General features: G+C 38.2%; 1 protein-coding gene across 1 annotated transcript in view; it reads right to left on the reverse strand.

Moving 5' to 3' along the window:
* Positions 1-928: 928 nt before the first annotated feature.
* The window catches only part of ACO1 (aconitase 1), an 83,782-nt gene continuing 72,003 nt past the window's right edge, over positions 929-12,707 (reverse strand). Inside the window, exons 18-21 of the mRNA XM_043977628.1 lie at positions 11,229-11,376; positions 6,728-6,850; positions 4,539-4,724; positions 929-1,137 (exon numbers count right to left, since the gene is read on the reverse strand). Coding sequence (XP_043833563.1) covers positions 1,024-1,137; positions 4,539-4,724; positions 6,728-6,850; positions 11,229-11,376 — 571 coding nt within the window. The 3' untranslated portion in view covers positions 929-1,023. The remainder of the gene's footprint in view (positions 1,138-4,538; positions 4,725-6,727; positions 6,851-11,228; positions 11,377-12,707) is intronic.

A 12,707-nucleotide genomic window follows, 5' to 3' on the forward strand; every position in this document is an offset into this window, starting at 1 on the left:
CTGTTTTTGTAGAGTGGCAATATGGTTATAGAAAAAGAATCTCTTCTTATAAGAAAAGAATCTTGAAGGCTATCCAGGGTTTAAGATGTTGAGAGACAGTGATTCACTTCACCCTAGTTTGTTCCAAGGATACTGCCACACATAGGAAAATTTGCTTCCAAAGTCAACAACATTTTTTTTTAAAATAGATTTAATCTTATTCAAGTTAGAAATGGTCTCTTTCCATCCCAACCATTCTCTCAACATCCCTCCACTTCATAAACACATCCACATCCACTCCCACATACATCAATGCCCATTCTTACAAAATGCAAAATAGAGCTGCTGGAATAGATAGAAAAGTTCAGTGAGTGAGTGAGTGAATGTGTGTATGTACACGAGAGTGCCTGCATGTGTGATTAATTTGTAAAAAGCTTCAGAATCAAATCATTTCACAGTCAGAAGAGGCTAGATTCTAAATCTCTGATTTTGAAGACATTGAGGGTTGGGGGAGAGGGGAGAGAAGGATCAAAATATATTATTGGATTCTGAGGATAGAAATTTTTTCTTTTGTTTACAGTCAGTTAATAATACTGATAAAGCATACTGCAAAGGAAGATGCCACAGTTCCAGGTTGGAACAATAAAAGAAAACATATCAACAAGTAGAGGGACATGTGTGTGGGGGGTATTCATTTTAACAAAGAGAATGAGAATAAAATCAAACACCCAAAATAGTGGCTCCAAGGGAGCTCAATTTTGCTTCCTGACACTAAGAACACTCACTCACATTTATTCTATCCACCAGCTCTGAAAAAAGAAAAAAAAATTTAAGTGAATCAGATTTGTGCATTGAGAAATGCACAGAGAAAACATCAAAAACAACCCACCTCAATGCACACACACTAACAGTGTCACAAATACCAAAAAAGTATGTTCCACCAGGAGGCAATATTCATGTTAGGGTTTATATGCATCTAGGACCAATGATTATGGCATGTTTTTGTCTTGATCATAGGAGATGAGTCTTGATGGTAGCAGAGGACTACTTGACCATCTTACGGACCATGTAGTTGAGGATTCCCCCATTTTGGAAATAAGTGAGCTCCACATCTGTGTCAAGCCTCACAACGGCATGGAAGGCCTTTCCTGTATCCAGCTATGAGAAGTAAAGAAAAAAAGGGTCATTCAAAGAAGTCAAAATGAAAAAATGAAAATAATCAACATAGGGGCAGCTAGGTGGCGCAGTGGATAAAGCACCAGCCCTGGATTTAGGAGGACCCGAGTTCAAATCTGGCCTCAGACACATGACACTTACTAGCTGTGTGACCCTGGGCAAGTCACTTAACCCCCATTGCCCCGCAAAAAAAAAAAAAGAAAAAAGAAAAAAGAAAATAATCAACATGTATTTATCAAGCACCAAATGAAAAAGACAATCGACATGCATTTATTAAGCACGTATGCTATACCAGGCACTATGCTGAGGATATAGATAAAAAGTCCCTGACCTCAAGGAACTCACATTCTATGAAGGGAATATCAGATATACACAGATAAGTAAAAAAAAAACCACAAGTTAAATATAAAATAAACACATAGCTATTGATGGGACCAAGGAAAAGCCTAACAAATCAGGGAGTCAGAAGTTCCCAGGGGCAAAGGTGAAGAAGAACATGCCAGAGATGGCGAGGTAGAATGTTGTGCATAGGAAGCAGCAAGCAAGCTGATTTGGCTGAGGCAAAACATGAAGGGAATTAATATGTAATCTGCCTAGATAGGCTGGAGCCAACTGAATTGTGTAGAAGGGCTTAAATGTCAAAAGGTGACAATGAAGAGCCAGTGATGGTTCTTGAGCAGGGGAGACAGTTTGTCAACAAGTCTTTATTAAATGACTACTGAATACCAGGCTCTATGTGAGGCACTGGGGATACAAAGATGGGCAAAAGATAGTCCTGGCTATCAAGAAGCTCATAGTTTAGTCCTCAGACTTGTGCTTTAAGAATATTTATTTGGTAGCTATATGGAGAATAGGCTAAAGATAAAGTGTATCTCATTGTTATCATTGGTTTAAGTTCCACTTAACCATTCTATGGGACAGATGACCGAAATACATGGTATCCAGAGACTTAGGCAGAGTGGCTGCCTATACCTTCCCACACAGAGTCCTTTGGCTCTGTCTTAATGGGAATAGGCACCATTAATTTGATTAAATTTAAACTCTCTTTCTCTGAGTCTGAGAGAAAAGAACTAGTAGGAGAATCTCAAGGACTGCTTATTCAGAGCAATGGCTGTTGGAAAAATCATGGATAAGGACTCAGCCAATCCTCACTGGGGAGCTTCTTTGCATGACATAAATTAACCATTTTCAGAAGTTATCATAAAAATGCAACATGGAGAGTCCCCTGCATTTCTTCATGAATATTTCATAGTCCTCAATGGCTTTGCCTTAAATAAGGCAAACCAACAATGGGCACTATATGTCTTCAAAGTAAAAAAAAAATGTGTGTGTGTGTGTGTGTGTGTGTGTGTGTGTGTGACTAATGGAATCAAAGAAACTAGAGAATGTGTCTGCTATTCACAGGAAAGCTTTCCCATGCACAAAAACTGTCATCTGTTTAAAAATACACTTTAATGGAATGGAGTATGAAGGTTCTTTTTGTGAAAAGCTTAGTTTGCATTAAATTATCAGCAGCAGTAGGTATTCACCAAGCAGCCACTGTGTACCCTGCCAAAATTTTAAAATCAACTTCACTGGGAAATGATGTACAGCAGCTACAAAAAAGGGCATAAAAGCAGTCAAAGAAAAATAAGGCTTTTAATTAGGACTAATGATGGATCTCAAAAGATCTAAATATTCTTCTTTTTTCTTTCTTCCTGAAAACCCCTTCAATTGGGTTTTCATGGTAAGTGGTATTGAGGAGTGAATTTAGAATATAAGGGCTATGAAACATTCTCTTGGCCTGATGAGAAAGAAAGCCATAGTGGGAACAGTTAGGAGTGGGCATAGGTGAAATGAATTTTTGTGAAGGGAATCCAAAACAATTTCAGAGGGTTAGCACAAAATCCGAGGTATACTACAGGGAATGAATCACAAAATCAATAGGTGGTCTCATATCTCAAATATATAAAGAAGTTTACAAAATCTATAAGAATGAGTCATTCCCCCAATTGGTAAATGGTCAAAGGATGTGAGCAGACAGTTTAAATAAATAAATCAAAATAATTTATAGTAATATGAAAAAATGCTCTAAATCATTATTGATTAGAGAAATGCCAATTAAAACAACCTTGAGATATCATTTTACACCTGTCAGATTGGCTAAAATGATTGAAGGGGAAAGCAACAATGTTGGAGGGGATGTGGAAAAACTGGGACACTAATTCATTGCTGGCAGAATTGTGAATTGATCCGACCATTTTGGAGACCAATTAGGAATTAAGCTCAGTTATTTTTTTTTTGTGAGGCAGTTGGGGTTAAGTGACTTGCCCAGGGTCACACAGGCAGTAAGTGTTAGGTGTCTGAGGCTGGATTTGAACTCAGGTCCTCCTGACTCCAGGGCTGGTGCTCTATCCACTGCACCACCTAGCTGCCCCTAAGCTCAGAGTTATTAAACCATCTATACCTTTGACTCAGCAATACCACTACTAGGTTTATTCCCAAAGCTGATTAGGGAAAAAGGAAAAGAACCTGTATGTTCTAAAATATTTATCCCAGCTCTCTTTGTGGTAGCAAAGAACTAAAAATAGTAAGAATGTCTGTCATGGCTGAACAAGTTGTGGGATATGATTGTGATGGAATAATACTATGCTATAAGAAATAATGAGCTTGATGATTTTAGAAAAACATGGATAGACTTGCACAAAATAATGAAGAGAGAAATGAGCAGACCCAAGAGAATGGTGTATATAGTACAGCGATATTGTTTTAAGAACAACTTTGAATGAATATGTCATTTTGACTATTATAAATACTCAAATTAGCTAAAAAGGAAGATACTATCTGCATCCATAGAAAGAACTGATAAATAGAAGTATGTAAGAATGATTTTACACACACACACACACACACACACACACACACACACACACACACACACACACACACACACACACACTTTTGTGTCTAACTGTAGCCATGTTATAGAGTGGAGGGGAGGAGAGGGAAGATTAAAAAAATAAATTTACATAATAACTTTATTATATATTTCAAAGGAATGGCCATACATATAAGTTGTATATAATAGATCTGCAGTTTCTTGTGCAATAATCTTTCATTATTATTATGCTGTTGTTATGGTAATGCTTGTTTTATTCCACAAATTAAGAATAAAGTAAATAAAAATTTAAAAAACAATAAAAACAGGTATCAGCTCTGCCTCTGATATTATAAAGGCAGAAAAAGAAAAGCAGATTTCAGTGGTGTATCTATGCCTACTCCAAGTCCTTGCTGTAGTTTTAGTTTCTGAGCCCTAAGGATTGAGACTCTACAACTTCCTCCTGAAAGGAAGACTGAGTACCATCCGAAGAACACACAATAGGAAACAGGATAGTGTGGCTTACCTGAATCCGGATATTCATTCGTGGCCTGAGTTTTTCTGGAATGAGGATATTGTAACGTTCCCGCCCTGTGAGTCCAATTGTGCTGGCATTCTCCCCAGGGATATATTCCAGAGGGATGACTCCCATCCCTATGAGATTGCTACGGTGAATTCGTTCATAACTCTCAGCTAGGACAGCTTTGATTCCCTAAAGAGGAAGGAAAAAAGTCTCATATTTCATTTTTTACCTCTGTCAAATACACAAGGACACAGAAAGCTTCTTATAGGAATGAAATACTTAAAAATCATAACACAAAAAAATTTGATTCCTTGTTTTTAATGACTTCATTGTGGGGGTGGGCAATTAGGATTGTGACTTGCCCAGGGTCACACAGCTAGTTAAATGTCTGAGGCCTCATTTGAACTCAGGTCTTCCTAACTTTAGGGCCAGTGTTCTATCCACTGCTCCACCTAGCTGCCCCTCATGATAACTTTCCTACACCTTTATTCTTTTTTTTCCCCTTTTTCTCTTTCTTTTTTTTTTTTGGTGAGGCAACTGGGGTTAAGTGACTTGCCCAGGGTCACACAGCTAGTAAGTGTTAAGTGTCTGAGGTCCTCCTGACTCCAGGGCTGGTGCTCTCTCCACTGTGCCACCTAGCTGCCCCCCCTTTATTCTTTATAGGTTAAGTGTCTGAGACCATTTTTAAACTCAGGTTTTCCTGACTCTTGGCTTAACATTTTATCCACTGTGCCATGTATATGTCAGGACTTAAACCCAGGCTTCTTGCCTCTAATATCTGTTCTCTACTCATTACATCATTTACTTCTTAAAAGTTACAACTTGACTACTCAAAGCCCTGGGGAATCTTTGATTGTTTAAGCAGACATATTCCATCTTACTGAGGGTTTATACTTCCACCACTTTCTTAACTGTCTTATTAATGGAACATGTTTTATAACCTGTTATATACCCTTGTCTCCTCATGTTGGTGTGTGTTAACCAATACAGAGTAGCTGCTTTGTGGCTAGGCTTCAACATTCCATTAGAATCCTTTCAGAAACAGAATTTTACAAATAGTAGGTTTAAAGGTAATTTGAAAAATGCACCCTTAAAGTTAATTCACAAACCAGAAAACTCATCCTGTGCCAAGATAACAACCTAGCACATTATCTTTTTCCTCTTCCAGGCATCTGAACATGAAAGGAATGTAGCTTGTGCAATTCCTTATACTTTGGCCAGGGAAAATGCTGCCCACCAGATTTATTCAATTCAATATGCATTTATTTGTTATGTAATTTCCATGTGCTAGGCATGGTCCTGGTGATACAAAAACAAAAACAGAACTGTTTCTGCCCTCAGGGAGCTCATCTGTTACTAAGTCCTGGGGGTAGGAGGTCTCTGTCTGTCTGTCTATAATACACACACACACACACACACACACACACACACACACACACGCACACACACGCATTAGAATCTTTTCACAGGCAGAATTTTACAAACAGCACAGTAGGTAGGCTGGTCTGGCTGTAGTCCATGAGAAAGGGATTAAGACAAAATAAGTTTGGAAAGACAGGTAATAGTGACAGTGAACATTTTTATGGTACTTAAAGTTGGCAAAGCATTTCATTTATATTATCTCATTTGGTGTTCACAACATCTGTCTGAGGCAGGTGCTATATTGTTTTTGTTTTAGTTTTTGGTGGGGCAATGAGGGTTAAGTGACTTGCCCAAGGTCACACAGCTAGTACATGCCAAGTGTCTGAGGCTGGATTTGAACTCAGGTCCTCCTGAATCCAGGGCCAGTGTTTTATCCACTGCACCACCTAGCTGCCCCCTGTGTTATATTATTCTTATTTTACAGATATGGAAACAGACTTAAGTTCTTCACTTGCCCAGGGTCACAGGGTCAGAGCTGCCAGATTGTGAAGGGCTTTAAATGCCAAAGACAGGACTTTGTATTTTATCCTAGAATCAATGGATAAGCTTCTTCAATAGGGAAGTGATATGCTTACCCTTCTTTGATTAAAGTAAATGTCAGAGTTTTAGTTTTTAAACTTGCTTATGTTGGCCCATACTTAATCCAAACCTGCCATTTTGGGAAGTCTTAGTCTTTACAAGGTTTGTAGAAGAAAAGATCGCGCCTGCCATGATTGTTTAAAGAAGGCTGCTACCCACATAGTTGTCCCATTCTCCTCTGCATGACTTACCAGCAGAAAAGGGCCCTTGGCTGCCCAGTCTCGGGAACTCCCAGATCCATACTCTTTTCCAGCTAGTACTATCAGAGGGATACCTGTCCTCTGGTATCGTTCAGCAGCATCAAACACGTCAAGCTGAAAGAAGAGGGGAAAAAATTTCTGAAAAAAAATCACTCTGGGAAGAGTTACGTACAATCACTTTCAGGGAACCCCCATGAAAATGGTAGGTACAAGAGGCCTGCTACTGAAGCTTGTATGGATATGGACATGGGCATGGACATAGAAGAGGAAAACAGCAGAACCCAACCCAAAGAGGAGTTTAGCAGAAATTCTCAAGTATACCTTTTGTGGACACAAAGTAGTCAAAAACTGTTTTGAAATGATCAAAAGCACCTTTCCTTTTAGTTTTATATGTCGACTATATAATCTTTTTTTTTTAAATTTTTTAATTTTTGGTGAGGCAATTGGGGTTAAGTGACTTGCCCAGGGTCACACAGCTAGTAATTGTTAAGTGTCTGAGGCCGGATTTTGAACTCAGGTCCTCCTGAATCCAGGGCCAGTGCTCTATCCACTGCACTACCTAGCTGCCCCTCAACTATATAATCAAAGCCAAGGGCAGGAAAAAAATACTGACACTCAGGAGTGAGAAAGAGATTGACAGACAAAAGAAAGATTCAAATGTATTTCTCAAGAAGAACATGAAATATTCAGTTTTGAGATTACACAAATGAGCCAAATTTAATCTGGGGATGACTAGACAAGGAAGCAATTCTTACTGGCTTTGAAAATCAGAAAATAAAATCCCTTAAGAGACAGTACTTTTTTATAAAAAAAGAAATTAAATGAAGATGTTTGTCCAAGGTGTCACCTAAGCTTTGCCACATCAGCATTTTGGGAGACTGATAGTCTGTGGTTAACTCATGTAGCATTACAGTAATCCAGGTATGATGCTGTGTTTTCGGATGGAGAGAGAAAATGAGTGCAGGCATCATTATAGAACATTATTATTTCTTGACTGTCAAAATATGATCCTATGATCAAATAAAGCCTGAATCTTTCCAAAGGCTATTTGGAATAATAAAAACAACCTCCCCAACACTTTCAAAGAAGTCTTTATATCCTCTTTGAACATTTTTTTCAATCTTAATATTATTTTTGTCCAGTTACATGTCCAGTTTTCAACATTCATTTTTTTTTTTTTTTGGTGAGGCAACTGGGGTTAAGTGACTTGCCCAGGGTCACGCAGCTAGTAAGTGTCAAGTGGCTGAGGTCGAATTTGAACTCAGGTCCTCCTAACTCCAGGGCTGGTGCTCTATCCAGTGCGCCACCTAGCTGCCCCCCTTAACATTCATTTTTATAAGATTTTGGATTCCAAATTTTTCTCCCTCTTCCCTCCTTCAACATTAAGATTACATACACATTACACACAAATAGTAACATTTCACATATTAAATGCTTTAAAATTTTTTTTAAGTGCTTCTGTAACCTTTCTCCTCTGTTTAATTCTCAGAGACAATCCTCATGAAACAAGTAGTGTGATATATTAATTCAGTCACTCACAATCTAGTGTCACCACCCAGGCTCTTTCATGTACTATGAATTCTAACCACACTGAAGCCAACTCTTAGACCTCTAAGCACACAGGTATTCAATAGGTGGGTACTTAATAAATGTTTTAGTAAATAACTGATGCCTCTCTATCTGGGATACATTATCTGATTCTGATTGTCTGAAAGAAAATAATAGCGCTAAAAATCAAAGATGAGAAATTTGTTATTACAAAGACCTAGAAAAAGAGGTGCCTATCAACTGGGAAATGGCTGAACAAATTATAGTAAACAAATATAACAGAATTTTATCATACCGTAAGAAATAATGAAAGGGACAGTTTAGAGAAACCGTGGGATGACTTTTATGAGCTGATGGAGTGCTGATAATTTTGAGATGATGTAGATATATATTAACTTTCAAAGTTTTACTCACAACTTTGAAATAGTTTTCATGGGGGTAATGAACTAACCCCAATGTACACAGATAAGAGTTAGTTTCTTCCCCATCAAACTCAATAAACTGGGATCTCAAAATCTCCCCCCCCTCATTCTTCATCTCCACTGAGTCTATGCTGCTGAGTGTCCCCAGTTTTAACCCATGGTTATGTGAGTGATTCTTTCTCCACCTCCCATCCCCTTCCCCATGCTGCCTGCCTTCCTTCACCACCCCAAACCCATCCCCATGTCATCTGCCTCTGTATCCCTTTCTCTCCATTTTGTCTCTGTACTTGCTGTGCTGTTTGCCCCTATACCTTCTGTGCCTTATTCAAGTGTGATTGCAATCTCTCTTCCCACTGACATTGTATTCTTTACCAGCAAGTACCCAAAGAACCAGGTGTGCCTGTCCCATTTCACAATTCCATAAATTAATTAAAAATTCATGTGGTCATCTAGCCTGACATCTCAGAGGAAGGCTTTAAAAAGGTCATACAAATTTAATTCCGCAGACACTTATGAAGCACCAACTCTGTGTAAGGCATTGGGCTCACCTCTAGGAAGAAAGATAAAGAAACAATCTGCAGGACTCACAATGAGAAGAGAGCCAGGAAGACCTTGCAATTCCTTTGCCAATTCTATGTTGTTTTATTTTCTGCATTCTAAGAAACAGTCAATTGCTTTCACAGATGGTCAAAGGGATTCATAACATATAAAAAAGGATAAGGATCTGTGCTCTAAAGGCTTTTTGAAGTGCTTCAAGTAGTGGGCTTAGACCAAGTTCTCTACCTAGAAAACTTCAAAAGGCTTCCCATGTGGGTATTTACAATAGATTACACCCACCACTGGTCTGGGGTCAGCCCAAGTATCACTAGTGGGATGGCCACCAAGTAATTAATCTTGAGCCATAAATAATGAAAAAAATAGAAAATGGCCCTTGGTTCCATGTGGGCAGTTCTCTTCTGTTTACACATGAATAATGGCAATAATGTCCATGGGGTCTTCTTGGCAAAGATACTGGCACGATTTGCCATTTTCTTTTTTCCAGTGGATGGAAGGCAAACAGAGGTTAAGTGACATGCCCTGGATCACACAGCTAGTAAGTGTCTAAGACCAGATTTGAACTCAGGCCTTTCTGATTTCAGGTCCAGGGCTCTATCCACTCAATCACCCAGCTGCCACCTCTAAATGACACTAGATGAAATTTTAAAATTTTACAGTTCAATAGAAAAAAGGTTCATAAATTTCTCTGGAGGAATGATATAGCAGATATAGTACCACAGTGTGGTACAGTGGTAAGAGCAATGTCTCTGGAGGCAGGGTCCTGGGTTTCAGTCTCAGCTTTGATACTTACTACCTATTGATTTCATTGGGTGCTAAAAGGCATCCCAGAAAAGCTATTTCATGGAAGGCATTTGGCCACCTTGCCTTGGAGTGTTTACAATGAGGAAAAGCAGACAGATCAGAATTGTAGTTTAGGTGCCAACATCTGTTGCACAGAATGATGTAGAAATATTTTATAGAGAACTTGATCAGATTCTCCAAATAAAATCAAGTGCCATACATACAAAGAACTTTGTAAACGTATTATTCATGACATATAGTGGGGGACTTGTATTAGAAGCTCCTTGGTGAGGAAATGCCCTCTAATAATGACAGCTAACATTTATGGAATACTTTACATTTCACAGTTGTACATAATATCTCATTTGATCTTCACAAAACCCCAATGAAGTAGGTGCTACTATTATCTCAATTTTGGAGATGAGGAAACAGGCCAAGAAAAGTCAAGCAACTTGTCCAAGATCATACACCTGGAGAGTGAGTATCTAGGGCAAGATTCAAACTCAGGCCATCCTGACTCCAAGTCCAAAACTCTGTGCACTCTATTACCTAACTCATCAAAATTGAACTAAAAAAAAAAATAACCACATAAGACACCAAGTATCGTTGTATTATATAGAGAGAGCTGGAGGGGACTCTACAGGATATCTATAGAAGTTCAGGGATTCTTAACATTTTCTGAGTCATAGATCCCTGTGACAATCTGGTGAAACTCATCGACCTCTTCTCAGAATAATGATTTTAAGATGTATAAAATAAAATAGATAGTATTAAAAAAGAAAACAAATTATGCTGACAACTGACAAAGTATTTTTGAAAACAAATTAAAAAAATAAATTTACAAGAATTTTTTTTGTATATTTGAAAGGAATGAAAGGTTGTGCTTAGTAGATTTGCAGTTTCGTGTACAATCATCTTTTCATTGTATTTTGTGGAAATGCTTGTTTTATTCCACAAATATATACTAATATAAGAGAAAAAAAAACAAATTCATAAACTCCAGGTTAAGAACCTCAGGTCTAGTCCAAGCCCCAGGTTAATTGTCTTGACCAAAGAATTGTCAGAGGTAGGATCAGAATTCAGCTCCTTGACTGCCGGTTAGTGCCCTTTTCTCTATGCCACATTGACTACTGAGTATAGTCTGAAAAGCCCTATTTCAAGGCAAGAGGGAAGAGAAGACTTACAATTTCACCAGAAGGCAGATGTAGGGTTTGTGGTGCTTGTTTATTCAAAAATTTGTTTAGCAAGCGAATGTTGGCAAATGTCCCTCGAGCCATGACAGCATCATTGCCTCTTCGGGAACCATAGGAGTTGAACTCTCTGGGAGACAAACTAATATTAAAACAAACAAAAACAGAAAAATTGAGGGAGTTTATTTTACTGAAAGTGAGCAAAAATTTCATTTAATATAAATTGAGAAAAGAAGCAAATAATACCTAGTTATTCCTCTAAATCTATTTGGATTACTAGACCAGGGAAGGCAATTTCAATTGTCTATTTACTTTGTAGGTAGAGATGAGGTAAAGCTCAGAGAAGGAAAGAATGACAAGGCTAGACTACAATATTCTTCTAAGGCAAAGGGTGACCCTATGAACTTATATTGGCAGTTCTCTGAAGAGAATTGTTACACAGAAGACAGTGCTGTTGTGTGAACAATCTCAACTCTGGAACAGGATTGACTGAAGTACCTTAAAAGTGAATTCTCTCTGGCAAGGAGAATTTGCACCATAAAGAAGGGAAAAAAAAAAAAACAGACTAGCTTAAAAGTATAAACCATAAATGAAGGTTTGAGGCAGTGACGAAAATCAGCACATGTCCATAAGCCCACATAAGTAAGATTTAGGACTGTGGACAAGAAGTAAACTTAATGAAGAATGAAATCCAGAGTATTACTACTATATACCTTCAGCCTCTGGACTGACATTAGCTTATTTGGAAGCATTGGCAGGAAAAAGGACCTGGTGAAGATTTTATAGACTGACTTGGAAAGCTATCAAAAAAAAGGCTATTTTATAAGAAACCTAGCCTAACTTTTAGCTTCTTCAGAAGCATGGGAGGCATCATGTTGATTGATGTGTGATTTGCCAAAATGATATTAGATTCTGGAATTCTCATGCCAACTATTTTTTTACTATAAAATTCCCCCCCCCAAAACACGGTCCTCCCGGGTATATGCAACCAGCAATAAAACCGAGCATGGCATAGTAATCAAGCGGACTGTGAACACAAGTAACTATTTCTGAAGATACTGAGAGGGATGTCAATATTAAGCAGATTGTATCTTCTTATCTCTTCTTTTTTTTAAGTAAACATTTTTTATTAAAGTTTAAGTTCTAAACTCTATCTTTCCTTCCTTCCCCTCCCCCTTCCCTGAGGCAGTAACCCAATCAGATATAGGTTATACATATACAATTATGTAAAACATTACTATATTAGTCCTTTGTATTATCCATTCTTTTTTTTTGGGGGGGGGGGCAGGGCAATGAGGATTAAGTGACTTGCCAAGGTCACACAGCCAGTAAGTGTCAAATGTCTGAGGTGATGTTTGAACTCAGGTCCTCCTGAATCAGGGCCTGTGCTTTTTCTACTGCGCCACCTCGTGCCTGGATTATTCATTCTTTAAGGACTGTTCAAGTGCTACTTTCCCACTCAGAAACCTTCCT

Source organism: Dromiciops gliroides, chromosome 1 (genome assembly GCF_019393635.1).
Source record: "Dromiciops gliroides isolate mDroGli1 chromosome 1, mDroGli1.pri, whole genome shotgun sequence".
Classification (NCBI taxonomy): Eukaryota; Metazoa; Chordata; class Mammalia; order Microbiotheria; family Microbiotheriidae; genus Dromiciops; species Dromiciops gliroides.